This window comes from Stegostoma tigrinum, chromosome 27 (genome assembly GCF_030684315.1).
Source record: "Stegostoma tigrinum isolate sSteTig4 chromosome 27, sSteTig4.hap1, whole genome shotgun sequence".
NCBI lineage: Eukaryota > Metazoa > Chordata > Chondrichthyes > Orectolobiformes > Stegostomatidae > Stegostoma > Stegostoma tigrinum.
In genome coordinates, this window is record NC_081380.1 from 30,089,744 (window position 1) to 30,110,542 (window position 20,799).

Consider the following 20,799-nt stretch of genomic DNA (forward strand, 5'->3'; position numbering starts at 1 on the left):
GCTGGATCTGCCTATCCCCACCCATGGACGCTGCAGTGAGCTGGGTAGTACCTTGGTGCAGGTTGGTAAGGTCTGCTGTCATGGTCACCACTGGTGGACCTGAGGACAGTGGGTGGCCCTTCTCTCCACCACCCCACCCATCAGGAACTCCACAGCTGTTTCTGGGGTAGTATTTCACACATGGGAACAGTGAAGGGCAGCTCCTGATTGATGCCATTTGAACTGGTGCTTGGCTGTGTGTTAAATTTGGTGCCAGCATTCTGGGAGGATGTGGCAGTGGTGAGCACATTCACCTTTGGCTGCACACGTAGTAACGCGGTTGGGCTTTGGAGGTCAGGTGGTTAGATAATGAGGCGAACTGCGGAGAATTGCATGAGAAAATGCACTTGTGGAGAGAAACTCCATAAAATTGAGGCTTGACCAGTGTTTGGTAAAATCCAGATCATTCCTTTTGAACTTTTTGCTTCTTGACAAGAGTTTTGTCGAATTTCAGAATATCTTCCCACTTCCACGCAGTTTCTTTGTCATCACAGCATTGTCTGCTTTTCCTAAAGAACAAATTAAAAGTTACTTTGGATCCATGTCATTGTCTCCACGTTGACAGATTGTGTCAGACAAGTGGGAGCTGACACTTGATGGGTGCTGTATTTCCGCTGTGCGCTGTCCATGAGACCATAAGACATAGGAGTGGGAGTAAGGCCATTCGGCCCGTCAAGCCCACTCCGCCATTTAAATCATGACTGATGGGCATTTCAACTCCACTTCAATGTAATCTGCTATTGTTTTATATGCTGGCGCCTGCAGTTTTTATACCAACCAAGCAGTCTCCCTGTCCAGTTCAAGTGCTTACAGAGGGAAAGACCCAACATCTGTAGCTCCTGTTCTGGCTGTGTGGATACTTTCTGTATCAACCTGTTCAGAGAAGTTATTACACAGCACTGTAGCAGATAGGATTTGAACGCAGGCCTCCTGACTCGCAGCTAGGGTGCCTACCAATGCCCAAAAAGAGCGCTCACCTTGGTTAGGTGTATTGATCCTTCGCTAGAAATGTTGCAAGTAAAGTCACTGGTGCATGGCTCTTTTGACTGACTGAGAGAGAGAGAGAGCGCCAGCCTTTGGGGGTCAGTGTGGTCTCTGCAAATCTTGTGTCTTAATTCCCATCAGCATACACAACCTTTTTTATTTGTGTTACAAATGAAAAGTTGATCTTGCTGATTACAAACGAGTGCCAGCCTTGGATCAGCGCTCTTGTGGGTTAAGTCTTTCTCCAGAGTCTTGAGGACAAAGCCTGCAATGTCACATCGGTATTATAGGGAGGATCTGGTATATTACCAGGCATGTTGCTGTTCAAGATGACTGTCCTCTTGGAATCCACAACAGTATTTTAAAGATCAACATGGGAGTTCTCCCTATGTCATTGTCGATATTTACCCCACACCCAACATCAGTAAAACAGATGCCTTTCTCATCATTCCTTACTGTGCAGCATTGGCTGCTATGTTTTCTGTGTTACAGTAATGATTACATTTTACAGCTAATGAGTTAGATTTAATGTATTTAATGAATCCTGTTCCTGTGCTTCTTTTTGAAATTGGTCACTATCTTTACTGTTCAGGCAGTCTGGTTTGGATGTGATGTGGGGAAGGCCTTTTGCAGCAAGCTAGGGATCAATGACCCTAAAATGTAAGTACCTCACCTCACCAAGGAACAAATAAAGTTGCACTGGAGAGATTAAATGTTCGACAAAGCATTATGATACATTGTAAGATATTGGTCAAAATAATAGGCCTATTTAACATCTATCCACTTCAGGTGTCCTAATTCTATGCTTGTTTTATTGAAATTCAATTTTTTGAAATATTTTAACTTAGACCCTCAAGAGTGAAGTGATTTCACTGGGAATCCCTGTTAAGAATTTTGCAACATAAAAATCCGAGAGATGAGCAAGGATAAAGTGCTCAGTGTCCTCAAGGTCAAGTCAAATCGTTCAGATTTGATGGTCCCTGTTCTTTACTGAGGTGGCTGCATGCCCAAACTCCTCTGGATTATGGAGCCACTGAGGGCCAACCCACCCAAAAGACTGCTTGATAATCGTCTTCTTGGTGTGGGTCTCCTTCCTGTTTGGGGTCAGAGTTGTGAACCCCTCAATAGCAATACAACCCAAGCAATGCAAGAGGGTGGCTCAGTATTAACTTCTGCAGAGTAATTAGGGATAGGTAACAAATTAGCCAGTGATGCCAATGTCCCATGAATGAATAAAACAAACACTTCTAAAAGGTCGCTGGACCCGAAATGTTAACTCTGCTTTCTCTCCACAGATGCCACCTGACCTGCTGAGTTTCTCCAGCAATTTCTGTTCATGAAACAAAAAGAAACGTCTTTTTCAGATAGAATTCGCATTTTTTAAAAAAATCACAGTTTATGCAGTTGATTTGACCAGAGGGCAGACCCCAAGTCTCCCTCAGCCAGAGTGGGGATTGAACCCTACACTCAGTATCCTGAACCATGTGCTAACCACCTGGCTAAATGAACTAACTGGTCCCTCCCTTCTCCTGCCATTACTCTGGAAAATTATGGGTCCCCATGCCCAATTCAATACTCAGCAGTAGTTCAAGGAAAACATCATGAAGTTCGGTACTGTTGCTGCTCATTCTGAATCCATCTTCAGACAATCTTCTCAAAGCCTCCACAGTCATCCCAAATCTCATTTTCCAATCGGTCCCCTAAACACTGGCATTTGCGTTGTCTTATCCACACGCGTTCTCGACAAAACAAAACAATAGAACTGTAAATGGATGATGTTATTGGAATCTGATACTTCAATTTGCTGAAGTGTTGGTGTAAGCAGTTCAAGTCCCTGTGCTTCGTCCCTCAGGAGCCCTTTGAACAAATGAAGAAATTTCTTAGTGCACACAGAACAGGTGAGCAGCTTTTCCTCATTGTGAAGTTGCTGTTGTGTGTTGAGCTTGGCTAAACAGTGGAAGATCTTCCCTCAATCACTGCAGCCAAACAGCCTCTCCCCAGTGTGGATTAACTTGGTTGTGCAGACAAAAGCCTGGAGGAATGCTTGAACCAGAAAATTCAGCTGAACCGATTCCCCTCGCTGTAATCAGCTCATGTAATTTTTTTTTAAAATTTAATTTGTGGGATGAGAGTGTCGCTGGCTCAGCCAGCATTTGTTGCCCATCTCTAATTTCCTAGAGGGCAGTGAGGAGTTGACCCACAGCAACGTGGTTTGGAGTCACATGTAGGCCAGACCAGGTAAGGATGGCAGTTTCCTTCACCCAGAGGACATTGGTGAACCAGATGGATTTTTCTGAGAGTCGTCAATGGATTCATGGTCATCATCAGATTCTTAATTCCAGATTTTCTTTTGAATTCAAAATCCACCGTCTGCTGTGGCAGAATTTGAACCCAGAACATTATCTGAGTCTCTGGACTAACAGTCCAACGATAATAAAGCTGGGCCATCGGCTCGCCCCAATTAAAGTTTGAATAAGCAAATGAATTCTTTTCCAAGCACATTGCAAGTAAATGGCCCCTCCCCTATCCACTTCTGCCTCTAATCCACCAGCAGTTTAATATCATAGCCAAATGATTTTCTAATTTATTTGTTCCCTAAGAAACAGAATTGAGTCGATCATGCAAAACTTGAACGAGGTCTTAAATTGAATACCTATTTATTTCAATCAGACAAGGTCTCAATATTATTCATTTCTTTCTTCAATGCAAGTATTTTTGCATTCATAGCTTCTTTTTCTTTGTTTTTTGTTTCATTTTTTCTTAGCACCAGTCAAAAGAAGGTTTGACAGCTCCCTTGCATTGCAGTCACTGTGTAAAACAAATGCTAGTTGTATGATTAACTATCATGTGTTCTTATGTTCACTCATCTGCAGAAGCTAAAAATTGATGTTTAGCCACAGCGGCATAAGCATGATAGTGAGGGCTGTTAAGATCCAAAACAGTATTGTGGCCTTAATGGGATGTAAATAGTTTCTTTGCACGATTAGAAAATTTTTTTTTGCAACTGGAGGAATGTAAAATTCCTGTGAAGTTTTCCTGCAAAGTCTGCACAGAACTGGTTTTGGACCGTTGTAATGTCCTAATAAAAAGTTTATGAATAGTGTATATTTTTGCAAAATAAAATATTGTATACTCACCAAGGCTTTTTTGATAACAAGTTCAAAACCTGTGACCTCTACCATCTAGAAGGACAAGGGCAGCAGACATGTGGGAACGCCGCCACCTATAGGTTCCCCTGCACATCACCCTCACTTAGACTAAAACACCATTCCTCTATTGTCTCTGGATCAAAATCCTGAAACTCCCTACCTAATACACTGTGGGTGTCCCCTGTTCCCCAAGGACTGTAGCAGTTCAGGAAGGCAGGTCACCTGCATCTCCACAAGGGCTGTTAGGGATGAGCAATAAGTGCTGATCCAGCCAGCAATGCTTACAAGCCATGAACAAATTAAGAGGGATGGACACCTGAATAAATAAATTGTTGGAATGTTAACACTATTCTGCTGAAAACCACACAATGTACACCCTGTAATTGTACCTATTGGATACACTGGGTGGTGTCTGACTATTACCATAGAGTGCCCTTACAGAGAAAGGAGTATGTATCGTCAATGCTTGCTTCAAGTAGGGAGAAGGAAGTAAGCCTGATATAGAAGATTATAGAGTAAACTCTGTCATTTGGCATACCCAGGGCATCGGAGGTGGCAGATGATTTATAAAAAAGGCCTTGCAATACTCCAGGCACATAAGATATCATTGAGGGAAGCAGTGAAGTAACTGGGCAGTCAAAGGTCCCAGCATGACAGGGCAAAACAGTCAAATCCACACAATCGAAGACTAGGCTAAAACCACAATCTTCGGAACAGGTATTCAAAATAACTTGAGCAGACGGTTGTTCTGAATGGTATATTTTTATTCAGATACAGTATCCAAACCGACCCAGTAATTTTACTCATTTCAATATACAGCCTAAGAATGACTTCCCAAATTTGTACTACGCTGTTATTACACAGGATAATTTTTAAAAACAGCATTATCTGAACAGTGAAAGAGACTGGCTTTTTTTTAAACAAGGAAGGTCCAATTATTACAGATTTTGGTAGAATGCTGCACAATACAAAGTTTGCTGCATGTGAATTTCTGCCACTAACACGGATTCCATTTTCTGAGAGAATCCAAGAACTAACTCCAATCCTTTGTGCCTTTTTAATATTCGTAAACTGGCTAAACTTTATTACTGGAAGCATGCAGTTAATAATGCATAATAAGAAGGATTGTATGACCTCAAAAGATACGGTACCTGCTTATAATAATCAGAAGACATCAAAATTGTTTTAGTTAAAAGTGAAGCTTATAGTTTGTGGTTACTCATGCCATTTTTGTCAAATGACAACAGGATAATGTTTACTTTTGTGACGAATGTACAAGATTTTAACCAATCTACCAGTTTTATGGTACTCACTCTTCATGTATGTCTCATGTGGAATATGCACAAGTGCACCTTGTCACAGAGATTAGAGGCAATGCCTACTAAATGCAAATGAGTATATAAATATGATCAAATTATAACAGAATGTAAACATCAAAACATACTGATTATTCATACAAGTTTGCACGTGTTGCAGATTTAACCGAGAGCTGCTGTTTGGAGTCTCTCTGGGTAACTTGGGCAAAGCAGAACGACTGCTGCTTGGTGAATCACAGATGACTCATGCTATGGTTTTAACCGGCTTCTCTGAAAAGGTAATTCACACTCAACAGTTAACAGTTCCTCCCCCCTCGCTCCACGCCCAAGCTTTGTTTACGCAGGTGATTGGATCTGTCCAGAATCATTTGATTTGTAGCGATGTTTTCCGGAGTGAGGGGATAACTGTGTTTGGCTGCTCTTTCATTCACAATCATGCCCATTGTTCTACCAAAAGTGAATACATTGGTTTTGAAATCTGACTGGAACACATCGCTGCTGTGTACTTTCAGCTTCAAAGAAGGCAGGGTAGTGTCATGAACTTGCAAACTTTGGATTTGCGCATAATAAAATTGCATAAACAACAGGCTGACAATTGAGCATTCTCTTTCAATCTGGTACAGCCAAAAGTCTTGTGCTTTTTAAGTTTTACCAGTGTTTTCTAAATTCCTCAACATGTCATTGCATTTTACACTTTTTTGTAGTTTCACCGTTGCGTGTGTGTTCTGCTTCATTTGAAATCAATAAAATGACTTTTTTAAAAAACATTCGATTGGACCTTTTACTCATCTTTACACAAACTGAATGACCTGAAGAAACATTTTGAAATTGAATTCCTTAATACAACATCTAATTTTACTTAAATAACAAACCAAAAGAACTGCGGAGGCTGTAAATCAGGAACAAAAACAAAGTTGCTGGAAAAGCTCAGCAGGTCTGGCAGCATCTGTGAAGGAAAAAACAGAGTTAACGTTTCGGGTCCGGTGACCCTCCCTCAGAACTGAGTTCCGAAACATTTTAACTCTGATTTTTTTCTTCACAGATGCTGCCAGACCTGCTGATCTAATTTGATGCAAGCACACAGTGCCAAACATCATGGATGGAAAGCTCATGAACCTTGCTTTAGGCAATAAAATTGGAGAGATGCAAACAAAGGAGGAGATATCTTAAGGGGCTCAGTGGTTGGCGCTGTTGCCTCATAGCGCCAGGGACCCGGGTTCGATTCCACCTTCGGGTGACTGACTGTGTGGAGTTTATACATCATCCCAGTGTCTGCATGGGTTTCCTCTGGGTGCTCCATGTAGATTGGCCATGCGAAATTGCCCATAGTGTTCAAGGATGTGTAGATTAGGTGGGTTTAAGGGGATGGGTCTGGATGGGATGTTCTGAAGGTCAGCATGGACTTGTTGGGCCAAAGGGCCTGTTTGTACACTGTAGGGATTCCATGATAAAATCTATGAAAGTTGTCAAAGTGGTGAGGTAAAAATGCTGGCTGCTTTCCATTAAACTGCTCACATAATCATAAGATCCCAATAAACTTTAATGCCCATTCATAAACTATGCTCAATTTAGAAATATCACTCAGTTTTATCATTTGATAATGCTAGCTATAAAATGTTGCTTATGCCCACTACAGTAAGATCTCTTAAGCCAATACATATTGTGAATCTGTTGCATGTTTTCACTAATGACTTCCAGAATCTCCTTTTTCTTAGAAGTTTTCTGTTTCTAATTCTTGAGATGGGATAGAGCCCACTTCCCTTATTTTGTCTGAAGTAGCCCCAACTTAAATGTTCAAACACACCCAAAGCTCTTTGCAACAAACCCTGAGATGATTTTAAGGAGATCTCAGGAGTGAATTGTCACATGCTTGAATCAATCATCTGAAGACCATATTGCAAATACTTCATAAAAGGACTTTTGACACTTGTATAGATCAGGTTTTCAGATGGCAGAATCCCATATTGCAGCTGCATTTCCAAAACAAGCCCTTTCCTCAAAGGTGGAACTACAAGCAGGTTTTGATGAACCTGGAAGGAGAAATGAGGTCTGCCTGTTCATATTGGCACCACTAAGTAAACTAAATCACCACGTTTTCAATTGGCTTACACTATTAGAAGGAAATTAAGTCCATCACAGACTTAATGTGCCAACTGGCCTCGTCGTAAATATATTCAATTGCAATTGTCTTCTGAAACGGCGAGTTGAAATATATGAAGAAAGAATGTAGTTCTCCTCGTTAGTCAGAGAGGAGCTTCCAAAAAGTAAAAGTCCCATTTTCCAAAACTGAAAGTTAAGTCGTGAGACAAGATTCTGACAAGTGAGCAGCAAGAGGTGTCTTCAGATGTAGTTGCCCACCTTTCAAGTAGAAATTAGATGGTGACAATTCTCAAACTGCAAGTTAAAGCAGTAACTCGTGACTCCAGTTCATCTGTTACTCCTACTGACCTCGGTCACTGACAAGATCTCAAAGCATGCTCAATGGGCAGCAACTCTTAAGGTCTCCAGGTCAGTAAAGAGGGGTGTTAATTTCACTATGCACCAACATGCCTGGAACAATTGATAGGAACCATGCAGGGCAGCTGCATACTGGCACCGCTTGACTGGGTGTGTGACTGCGCTTTCAAGAGGGTGCCAGTGCCAGGAATCTGAGGAGGTCTTGGCCGTACTTCTGCCTGAAATGAATAGGAAAATATGATGACTAGAGCATCATAGGAGTGTTTGTGGGTAATGAGGCAAGTTTAAAAAGATAGCACAGACAAACTAGTTAGAGCTCACAGAGAAAACCTCCATGAAACCTGCCAAAGTTAACACATGGGGCTGAATTTTACCAGAAATTATCTACGTCACTAGTTAGCGATCATCTGGCTAATTGTACATTATAACGAACATGTCAAGTAGACTTTAGAAATTCAATTAAGTTAGCAGCTGTGGATTCAGGGACATTTTGTGGCAGAGAAAAATTAGTCATCCTACTGAGTCCTACCCTAGTCATTCCCTTCCATAGGCCATCAATTTTTTTTCCTCCAATCCACAACATGCAGATTTGAACATTTGTGTCGTACAATTCGTTTAATCGTTGACCTTACTAAGCACAATTGGATCCTTTTTCTCCCTGTCATAACCACTCATCACTGTTATGTTACATCTCACAGCCAATATGTCAGGAGGCATGCTACAGATATCATCACTGCATGTGATCTGATGTCATAAAGATCGCATACTCCATTTCACTGTGGGTTCACTTGGAAAATGTTCATATTTTCTATTCTAACAGTTTTAACATTAACCTAACACATATGTGCGTGTGAATGTAATGTCTGTTTATAATAGCCAGCTGTGATAAATGTCTTGGATTGTTCAATATCATGATAACCACTTCTAGTTTCTTATGCTAGGAAGATAACAAGCATTGTCACGTCAGGTATAATACCATGTTGGAGTCAAAACTCACTTAAATTAATCTGTAACTTCCTTCCAACGCTGTCAACTGTCTTAAAACATACCGCACTGCCCCCTACAAGCATTTGGCCACAATTCATCGTGGAAAATTAATTTAACCGTTCGACCTTGTAATTTGAGATTGAAGCCAGACCAATTGTGTTGTGAAAGTGTAGTTTAAGTTAAGTGGCTTATAAAGCTTGATAGTCGCAATGCAATTCAAAATGAAAATGATGCTGGTATTAAATAGGAGATTTGAGAGGGGAAAAAAATCATAATTTTGGAAAAATCATATGAAATTAGATTTGCTTTTAATGTAGAGAAAGCAAAACCTAAGTAGGATTTAAAACTCAATCACTCATAAAATTACACTCGTTGTCATTGCTAATATAGCCACAGGGACACCAGATGGTGTCAGTTCAGAATGAATATGGATTGCTGCCTCAACTAGAAAGCACTTGAGAGCTATGCACCCCAAAATCTATTTGCCTAGTTGTTTTTAATTTAAATACTCTACAGTTTGTGGAGAAAGGCTACTGCATTACACTATTCCCCAAAATACATATTCATTAAATTAATGTACATTGAATATTATAACTAAAGTCTTTGTTGACACGCTGTTATTGTATACTTTGGCACACAGGTTGGAAACGAAGCTGGATTTGAAAAGTGGAGAGTGGAAAATTCATGGGGAGAGGACAGTGGGAACAAAGGTAAGTTTAAAGAAAATATGTATGTAAAAGATTGACTCAGATCACCCAGTGTGAATCTTGATGAAAGTATGGCTATTAAAATAAATATTGTGCTTGGATTAGGATAATCAGGATAGAAGCAAACATTTTATGTAGCTTTGAATGATTGAACATATATGCTGAAGTCTGGATCTGCAGCAGATTAACCGAAATGTTTGCAAGTTGTTATTTTCATGAGATATATACACCACAAGTAAATCTTCAAAAACCAAATAAGAAACAATGAAAGCAACGTTTAACGTTAGAAATTAAATGTGTCCACACTGATCTTTCTATATTTTTAAAAATTAAAACAGGAACACTAATAGAGATAACAAGGTGTAGAGATGGATGAACACAGCAGGCCAAGCAGCATCAGAGGAGAAGGAAAGCTGACGTTCCGAGTCTAGACCCTTCTTCAGAAATGTAGAAGGGGAAGGGTATTCTGAAATAAATAGGGAGAGAAGGGGAGGCAGATAGAAGATGGATAAAGAAGAAGGTAGGTGGAGAGGAGACAGACAGGTCAAAGAGGTGGGGGTGGTGTCAGTAAAGGTGAGTGTAGAGATGGAGTTAATGGGGGAGTCCAGGGAGGACGGACAGGTCAGGGGGATGGATGAAGCTGGTAGGTAGGAGATAGGGGAGGGGATAGGTGGGAGGAAGAACAGGTTAGGGAGGCGGGGACAAGCTAGGCTGGTTTTTGGGATGCAGTGGGGGGAGGGGAGATTTTGAAGCTTATGAAGTCCGCATTGATACCATTGGGCCACAGGGTTCCCAAGCAGAATATGAGGTGCTGTTCCTGCGACTTTTGTGCGGCATCATTGTGGCACTGCTGGAGGCCCAGGATGGACATGTCTGAGGAGTGGGAGGGGCAACTGAAATGGTTCGCGACTGGGAGATGCAGTTGTTTGTTGCAAACTGAGCATCGGTGTTCTGCAAAGCGGTCCCCAAACAGTAATAGATTATTCAGCCCTCCAGGCTCTATAAAATTAGAATATGGCTGACCTGTAGCTTAACTCCATCTACCTGCCTTCTTTTTGCAATCCTTAATATTATTGTCTAATTAGCATTTACCAATCTCCAATTTGAAATTTTTGATTGACTGAGCGTCAGTAAGTTTTGGAGGTCAAAGTTTCAGGTTTCCTGGCATCAGTCCTAAATGAACAAGCTCTAATTCAAAAATTATGCCCTATTGTTCTGGCTTCTTGCACTAAAAATGATCGTTTTTCCATTTTCTCTTTTAACTCCTTTTTAATGTTTTAATTGCATACACTCTGGAGGCAGGAAGCTTGTTTCCGCTGATGGGTGAGTCGTGAGCCAGAGGACACAGTTTAAAAATAAGTGGTAGGCCATTTAGAACAGAGTTGAGGAAAAACCTCTTCACCCAGAGAGTGGTGGATATATGGAATGCTCTGCTCCAGAAGGCAGTGGAGGCCAACTCTCTGGATACTTTCAAGAAAGAGATAGATAGAGCTCTTAAAAATACTGGAATCAAGTGTTACAGGGATAAGGCAGGAACAGGATACTGATTGTGGATGATCAGCCATGATCATAATGAATTGTGGTGCTGGCTCGAAGGGCCGAATGGCCTACTCCAGCATCTATTGTCTATAATTATCTTGAATAGATCACCCTTTAATCTTATGTGCTCAAGTGTTTATTGTACATGCACCATTCAGTTTCCAGTATGGCAGCTTTGTGTTTCATTTCTTTCTAAAGTTTAGTTACAATGTAAGACTTCGTAAATTCAAGTCATTTGGTTAGAATGTGTTTTCTGAACAGCTTGAGTTCAAGAATTTGGGAGGTTACTAGTTTGTTTCCATTACAAGAAACTGTTAAAACAAATTTCAATAATTTTTTGTTTTTCATCCTGTGCGGTAGTATGTGCCTATTTTTGAGGAAGGTTCAAAGATGGCAAAACTGGCAAACAAATCTCTAGTTCCCTGTTTTCTCTCTTTTTCTCTTCTTGAATAGGGGTTGTAATATTTACTAGCTTTTCAACCGCAGGAATCATTCCACAATGCGTAGAATTTTGGAAGATAATCATCATTGTATTGACTATCTCCGTAACTAGCCCTTTCAACTTTCTGGGATGTAGACCATCAGGTCCTGGTGATTTAACAACTTGCAGTTCCATTAATTTCTCCAGTATGATTTTCCTACTAATGCTAATTCTCCTCATTCTCGCTAGCCATTTGGATCAGGTGCTATCTTACTCAGTAAAAATAGAAGAAAGTAATCATTGAGAGATAATGGGAACTGCAGATGCTGGAGATTCCAAGATAATAAAATGTGAGGCTGGATGAACACAGCAGGCCAAGCAGCATCTCAGGAGCACAAAAGCTGACGTTTCGGGCCTAGACCCTTCATCAGAGAGGGGGATGGGGGGAGGGAACTGGAATAAATAGGGAGAGAGGGGGAGGCGGACCGAAGATGGAGAGTAAAGAAGATAGGTGGAGAGGGTGTAGGTGGGGAGGTAGGGAGGGGATAGGTCAGTCCAGGGAAGACGGACAGGTCAAGGAGGTGGGATGAGGTTAGTAGGTAGCTGGGGGTGCGGCTTGGGGTGGGAGGAAGGGATGGGTGAGAGGAAGAACCGGTTAGGGAGGCAGAGACAGGTTGGACTGGTTTTGGGATGCAGTGGGTGGGGGGGAAGAGCGGCAGGTGCTGAGAAAGGTGATGTGGCTGTGGTACCTGGGGCAGGTGCTGAGAAAGGTGATGTGGCTGTGGTACCTGAAAGTAATCATTAGCTTCTCTGTCATTTCTCTATTCCCATTTATAAATTATCTCAACTCTGCCTGTAATGGATTCACATTTGTTTTAGCCAAATATTTTTTTCAAACATATCTGTAAAAAGCTTTTGCAGTCCACGTTTATGTTTTTTGCTCTGTTGTGTTCATATTTTACTCTCCCTTTCCTCATTAGTTCTTTGGTCCTCCTTTGCTATATTCCATAAAACTCCCAATCGTTAGAATTACTGCTGTGTTTGGCAACTTTATAGGCCATTTCTTGTGGTTTCATACAATGCTGAACTTCCTTTGTTAGCTAGATTCACTGACCCTTTTTGTTGATGTTTTGTGCCTTGAAGGAATGTATAGTTGCTGTAAGTCTTTAATGAGGCAGCGGATAGTCTTTAAATAATCACGTTCAGAGATGCTTTTTGATGCACTTTCAAAATCCACCTCGGCCAATTTGTGCCTTACCTTCATAATTATTTCCCTTATTCAAATTTAACACTTTGCTTCAGAATGAATGATGTCTCTTTCAAACATAATGTGTTGTTTAATTAATTCTACAAGACTGGCAAATAATTAAATTCTGGTCTGTTTATAGCACTCTCTGCCCTCTGTTCCTAAAGGTTATACAATTCTGTTTTAATGCATCATTAAATGGCAGCCTTACACAAAAAAGAAAATCAGTAGAATGCCTGTCATGGGAGATGAAAACCGTAACTCGAATTCTAACATAACTTCAAACATTTTCACTGGTGGCTCATTGCTTAAAATGTGCAAGTAGTTTGACAGTTGCAAAACACATTGCAAGAAGTTCATAATAAATTAAACTATTGCATAATTCTAGCTGCAATCATAATGAAGACATTAACTAGTTTATTTTATGAGCAGAAGATTGGAATTTATTGGAGTGGTTTAAATATTCACCTGATAGGATAAAAATAACATGCTGTGTAGAAGGGACAGAACATAATGGAAAACACAGCTGATAGACCATGAAATGGCTATTTACTGAGTTCCTGAAAGCAACAGAAATAGTTGTTGTGTTACCCGCTAAAATTCAAAGAGTGGGGTCCAAACACAGGTTTACAATCTTTTATTTAAGTAAACGCGGGGAGAGTATACACTAATATGAAACAGAAGGTGGGGGCTCTTGTGGCAATGCCCCAACCTCTGAGCCAAAAGGTCCACGTTCAGGTTCCACAGGCTCCAGAAATGTGTCATCACACGTCTGAACAGGTTTGTAAAACAGGAAGTGCTGGAGAGACTCTGCAGTTCTGGCAGCCTTGGTGGAGATGGTATCATCTCACTGAATATTCACAGCATGTTTTTGGGGTAAAGTTGATTGCTTACATGCTTCTCCATTACACTTTGCAAGGTGCCTGTTTCAGTCTCGATTCTTATACCTTGCTGCCAGTTCAACAATTTTCCATGACTGCTGCAGGTAGATTTCTCTCTTCAATTTAAATAAATACAATTACCAAGAGTTGTGGCCTGAGAAAGCTCCCCTTTCTTCTCATTATTTAAATCACTAAAATCCAAGTGTCTTGATCACGGCTGGGACGGTAAAATGCACAATGAGGACATTGTTTCACTCTCCACAAACCTGCCGACAAACCTGCTGGCTTTCTCCAGCGCATTGTTTTTATGTAAGATTTCTAGTCTCTGCAGTATTTTTGTTTTTACATTGTATAGATGTATACTCTAAGCCAGAATAACTCGAAGGAATATAGGAAATTGCAGTATCTTTCATATCATTTTGAGTCAGGTAGACAACTCATTATTCAAATTCCAATCTTTTTCGTATGAACATAAGAAACTGCTGTATATGCTAGGCCCAGGTTGATATCTCATTTACCCAGTCGGGGACCACATAATTGTGTCCTTGCTTGGCTGTACCTGGTATCGTTTGCTTCAATCCCTTTCTGTTGTTTCTGTTCTCCCATTTCCCTTCCTCTGTCTCCTAACATGCTATTCCTATGTGGTGCCCAAGGCCTTTCTGGAAGATTCCCACTGTTCTTAGCCTATAGAGTGTATAAGTTTGTCTGGAGAAGTCTTTTTTAAAATTTTACTGTAAGCATAGAAATCCATATTTTACTCTTACAGTTTAATTATCTCTGACAGAATAGAAACCATTCAGAACAGCATAATCACTGAATTTCCTTGAAACTGCCCTTCTGAGGTTGAGACTAAGATTTTACGTAAGTTATTCCCCCTTCATTGTTCTAGAGTGCATTTGTAGAATTTTGGTTTAGTTGATAGCTCATGTCTAAAACTTGTGCTTTTACGTGCTACTCAAGGATTTGACAATGTTATTTACTCTGAAGCCACAGTATAATGCTGAGGGAATGCTGCATTATAAGAACTACTATCATTTTGATACATTCACATTGCTAGATTGTAAAGGGACCCATACTACAATCCATTGAGAAGTGCAGAGATCTCCCGATGATTTTTTTTCATATACTTCCCTCATATTTTTCCTGTTTCATAATTGGGAATCCTATTTGTGTGTCAGTATGACTCAGTTGATGGCACTTACCACTGAGTCAGATGCTTGTGGGGTGGGCCTTGAGCTCAACAGTCTTGGCTGATGGTCCATTGTAATCCTGTACTGTCAGAGGTCATTCAATAAGAATTAAACTGAGACTCTACCTGCTTTCTTAAATGGTCATAAAATATACCGTGGCACCATTCCAATTGGGCTTATCGCTAGAATCCTGGCCAATATCAATCCCTCAATCAACATCATAAGTATAGATTATGTGGTCAGTATCGCATTGCTGTTTATGGGATCATGCAGTTTGTAAATTGATTGATTGACCAATTGATTGTCATGTTTACCGAAATACAGACAAAAGCTTTGTTTGCAAGGATACAGGTAGATCACAGCAAGTAAAGTATGTACAGATTAAACGGACTTAGAGGCACATGGGTTATATGGCAGGTTATGTTTTTTGAGGCAAGAGTCTATTCAACAGTCTGATAACAGCCAGAAAGAAGCTGGTCCTGAACCTGCTTCTGCAGAATTCTGTATTTCCTGCCTGACAGAAGAGGTTGTAGGAGATCATTACCAAGGTGCCATGGGTCTTGATGATGTTCACCGCCTTTCGGTGGCAGTGAGTGTGTAAGTAGAGTCCATGGATGGAAGGTTGGCTTCTGTGATGATCTGGGCTGTGCACATCACCTTTTTTATGATCCTGGGCAGAGCAGTTGACATACCAGGCTGTTATGCACCTGGACAGTGTGCTTTCTATGGTGCATTTGTAGAAGTTAGTGAGGGACCTTACGGACATGCAAATTTCCTGAGCCTCCTGAGGAAGAAGAGGCATTGTTGTGCCTTCTTGTCTGTCGCATCTACGTTGGAAGTCGGGGAGACGTCAGGCTCAGCTCCTTTGACGTAGACGGGTGATGTTGATTTAGTTGCACACCTTACCTTCTTCCCTTTGATTGTACAAATTAGTCCTCTTGGAACACACACTAACTTTTTGAAAGTTTTGATGGAATCCCACTAGCTGTGTGTGTGTGTGTGTGTGTGTGTGTGTGTGTGTGTGTGTGTGTGTCTGTGTGTGTGTATACGTACGTGTAGATATTGCCCTGACGTCCCTTCCAATTTCTTTTACCCACTAGCTTAAATGTATGACCTTCGCCAATTCACTGGAGGAAATTTGGTTTTGTTAACTTGCCATATCAAAATCCCTCAAATTTCAATACCTCTGTAGCCTCTACTTAATCATCTTTAATGTAAACTGAATTCTGCCAATTTTGCCATTCCATGTAAACCAAGTCCCTCATTCCTGGTAAAGCTTCTCTATTTCACTTCCAAGGCCTTGACCTCTTCCCTAAAGTGTGGTGCCCACACTAATTCGAGGTGAGGATTAACCAGTGAATTATGACATTTTACAATGATTCTGTAATTTTGCACTGATCTTCCTCATTTGTAAAATCAAGTATCTCAAAAACTTTCTTAACAGGTTATTTATTAGTTTGCAAGAAGATTTGTTTTAATCATTCACAAGATGTGAGTATCACTGGATATCCCTAATTGCCCAGAAGCTAGTTAAGTGTCAACCACATTGTTGTGGATCTGGAGTCACATGTTGGTAGTTTCCTTCTTGAAAGGGCATGAGTCAACACATTTTTCCAACAATCAGCAAGTTTCATGATCATTACTGGACTCCTAATTCCAGATAATTGTTGAATCCAAATTCCACCATCTGCCATGCCAGGATTCGTAGCCATGTCCTCAAAGTATTACCAGGGTCTCTAGACAAATAGTCTAGCGATAATACCACTAGGCCATCACCTCCCCATTAGTTGACAGTAGAAATTATTTCTCGAGGGATAGATTTTGAATGGTAAAGTATGGCTTGTTTTCAGTTTGGAGCATCGTACAATACAGGATCCAACTGAACAATGTTCAAGGTCCTTTTGTTCATAGCACAGGCACATAGATCCAGGGCACATTACTTAGATATTGGCAAATTGAATTATCACATCTTTTTGAAGGCAGAAATGTGTACTGCTTATAGTTTGATACTCCATAATGTTGCTGCAGCCCACTGAAGTTATCAATGGAGGCATCTGTCTGCCCCATTGCTTTTAAAGTGCAATTTTGGAACCTGTTTGCTGTTTCAATTCCAAAATGCTCTGATTGCTCACTGGCATGCTCTGTTTTATCAAATGGAAAGGCTGGGTTCTGTTTAGAAATGTAGACATAACATAGTAAATAATCTTTGAAGTGGAAAGATTTCTGATCGAGGCGCTGGAACATTTCATGTCAGAGACTGTAGTCGCTGAAAAGTCTCCATCGCTGGCTGGCAGACGTTTAAAACCACTGTAGATGATGAGCTTCATCTCTCCTTATGGATCTCGATGCATGATTTGGACTATATTCAAATACTTATCATTGCAGAGGAAGATTCACCAATGAAATAAAAACAGTTTGTTTCAACTGGAGATAACACGGTGTGGAACTGAGGAGAACAGCAAGCCAGGCAGCATCAGAGGAGCAGGAAAGTTGACGTTTCGGGTCAGAACCCTTCATCAGAATTTCTGAGGAAATTCCCGCTGAAGACCGCTGTGTTCCTCCAGGTCCACACTGTGTTATCTCTGACTCCAGCATCGGCAGTTTTTACTATCTCTTGTCTCAACTGAAATTGTCTTAGAATAAAGCGGCACTAATTTAAGATTGAGATAAAGAGGAATTTCTTCTCTGAAGGTTGTGAATCTTTGGAGCTCCTTGCCACAGTGAGCTATGGGACCAGAGTCCTTATATAAATTTAAGGCTGAGATAGTTAGATTCAGGATCAGTCAAGAGTTATGGGGAAAATGCAGGGAAGTGGATATGAGTGTTGGATCAGTCTTGATTCTGTTGATTGGTGGAGCAGGCTTGAGGCACCAAATGGCCTACTCCTGTTCCTATTTCTCCTGGTCTAATTGCAAAATTACAGTGGAAGCTCAGACTTTGAGTAGCTTCAACCTTGCTCCTCAAAGTTGTTAGGCTCATTGGACATGCTACTAACACATGATGGACCTTGTGACTGTGAGACCTTATCAAAAGCTGCAGCACTGCACTGTTTCTCTCTTGTCCTAATACCCAGTGAGGGAATGGAAAGATTTGCAGTTAAGATTTGAGATACTGTTCGCATTGCTGGGTGTCTGAAGGAAAATTTTAAAGGACAAACAATGAGTAAAACATATGGGTCACATTAGAAGTTTTTGCTGCGGCTGTTGTGAAATCTGAGTAATTCCCAATTCAGGCCCCACATGAGAACAAGAGTATAGTAATTGAGGCTGACATTCACATGTGGACGGGCAGGGCAGCCCTCTCAGAAGACATTACTTTTGGATGAGATGTTAATCTAAGGCCCTGTCTCTCAGACAGATATAAAAGACCCCATGGTACCATTACAAACAAGAATCATGATAGAACAGGATCATTATCACATTGCTGTTTGTGGGAATGAGCAGCGTTCACATTGGTGGCACATTTGCTACATTACAACATAGACTACGCTAAGAAAAAACTTTACTATCCATAAAGCACTGTGATATATTCAGTGATTACAAATGGCACAATATAAAAGGAACTTTTTGTTCATGATCGTACATGAATATTTATTCTGATCTTACAGTACAGAAGGCTGAAATTTTGCCCATTGTGTTTGCTGACTCTTCGAAGGTCTTTTTTTGTCTATAGTTCAAATGGAACTATATGAACGTTTTCTTTCCCACCACTCCTTAGGATAACAATGCAAGGGCTTGACTTAAAAAGTGTGAAGAATGACAAATAAGAAATGAGGGAGTCAACATGTCTGTACTGACTTGTATCTCATTTCTACATAGTGTTTGAACATTCTTGAAAGTGGTTCTGATAATGATGAGTTTTGGTTTGTAGTTCTGTGCTAAACCATTAGTAAAACACTTCAAACACATTCGAAGCATTATCGTCCTGTAAGACAATGATTGCCACGGTGGCTTGAGTTGATTTTTGTAGTGGAATGCAGCTTTGGAGCAGAGGTTAACTGGCCCCATTTGCCTTGAGAGACAGAAACAAAGAGAACCATTTGTGGGCAACCCTATCATCAGGAGTAGTGAGTTCCACATTCCTTGCATTTTTTATTCACTCGTGGGAGATGGGCACTGTTGGCTGGCCAATGTTTATTGCCCATCCCTAGGTGCCTTTGAGAAGATGGTAATAGCTGCCTTCTTGAACTTCTGTAGTCCACATGGTGCAGGTTGACCCACAGTGCCCTTTGGGAGGGAATTCTAGGATTTTGACCCAGTGATGATGAAGGAATAGCGATGTATTTCCAAGTCGGGATGGTGGTTTTCCCATGTATCCGACACCCTGTTCTTCTAGATAGTCATGGGTTTGGAACGTGTTGTCTAACGATCTTTGGTGAATTTCTGCAGTGCATCCTGCAAGTAGTATCAGTAGTGTTTACTGAGTGTCAATGGTGGGGGGAGTGGATGCTTGTAGATGTGGCACCAATTAAGTCGGCTGCTTTGTCTTGGATAGTATCAAACTTCTTGAATGTTGATAGAGCTAAACCCATCCAGGCAAATAGGGAGTATTCCATCACACTCCTGAATTGTGCCTTGTAGATGATGGACAGGCTTTGGGGAGTCACGAGGTGAGTTAATCGCTGCACTATTCCTAGCCTGTAAGCTGCTCTTGTAGCCAGTGTATTTATATGTTGAGTCCAGTTGAGTTTCTGGTCAATGGTAACCTCCAGAATGTTGATAGTGGGGGATTCAGTGATGGTAACACCCATTGAATCCAAAGGGTGGTGGTTAGATTGTCTCTTATTGGTGATGGTCTTTGTCTGTCATTTGTGTAGCTTGAATGATACGTGCTGCTTCTCAGCCCAACCCTAGATATTGTTGGGATCTTGTTGAATTTGAACATGTACTGCTTCAGCATCTGAGAAATTGTGCATGGTGCTCAACATTAATGATTGCACAATAAACATCCCCACTTTGGACCTTATGCTGGAGGGCAGGTCACTGAAAGCAGCTGAAGATGGTTAGGACCAGGACACAACACTGAGGAACTCCTGCAGAGATGTCCTGGAGCTGAGATGACTGACTCCAACAACCACGACAATCTTCCTATGTGCCAGGTATGATTTCAACCAGTTGAGCATTGATAGCCATTGATCCCAGTTTTGCCAGGCCTCCTTGATGCCACACTCGGGCAAATGCAGCCTCGATGTCAAGGTCTGTCATTTTCACCTCACCTCTGGAATTCAACTCTTTTGTCCATGTTTGAGCCCAAGCTGTAATGAGGTCAGGAGCTGAGTGGCCCTGGTGGAACCCAAACTGGGCGTCACTGAGCAGGTTATTGCTGAGCAGGTGCTGCTCGATAGCACTGTTACTGACACCTTCCATCACTTTACTGTTGTTTGAGAGTAGACTAATGGGGAGGTAATCAGCTGGGCTGGATCAGTCCTGCTTTTAATGTATGTGGACATACCTGGGCAATTTTCCACATTGTCAGGTAGATGCCAGTGTTGTAGTTGTACTGGAAACGCTTGGCTAATGGAGTGGCAAGGATCGGAGCACAACTCTTCAGTCCTATTGCTGGAATCTTGTCTTGGTCCATAGCCTTTGCACTTTCCAGTGCCTCCAACCGTTTCTTGACCTCAGATATAATGGGAACTGCAGATGCTGGAGAATCCAAGATAACAAAGTGTGGGGCTGGATGAACACAGCAGGCCAAGCAGCACAAAAGCTGACTTTTCAGGCCTAGACCCTTCATGAGAAAAAAAGTCCATCATTCAAGACAGAATAAGCACTGTTTTACATAACCTGTCACTAAAAAAATGTTGTGTGAAGTGAGGAGGGAAGAGGCCCAGAAATCTGGGGATGAGCTGGGAAACAAGCAGGGTTCAGGACTTTGGGATTC

General features: G+C 41.2%; 1 protein-coding gene across 4 annotated transcripts in view; it reads left to right on the forward strand.

Moving 5' to 3' along the window:
- Positions 1-20,799, forward strand: part of blmh (bleomycin hydrolase) — a 103,579-nt gene that overhangs the window by 50,930 nt on the left and 31,850 nt on the right. For 2 of the 4 annotated variants that reach the window (XM_059655231.1, XM_059655230.1), the window contains exons 9-11: positions 1,616-1,683; positions 5,649-5,766; positions 9,573-9,642. In XM_059655231.1, coding sequence (XP_059511214.1) covers positions 1,616-1,683; positions 5,649-5,766; positions 9,573-9,642 — 256 coding nt within the window. Of the gene's footprint in view, positions 1-1,615; positions 1,684-5,648; positions 5,767-9,572; positions 9,643-14,510; positions 14,588-20,799 lie in introns of all 4 variants that reach the window. The other 2 variants (XR_009447295.1, XM_059655232.1) reach the window with 2 other exon arrangements.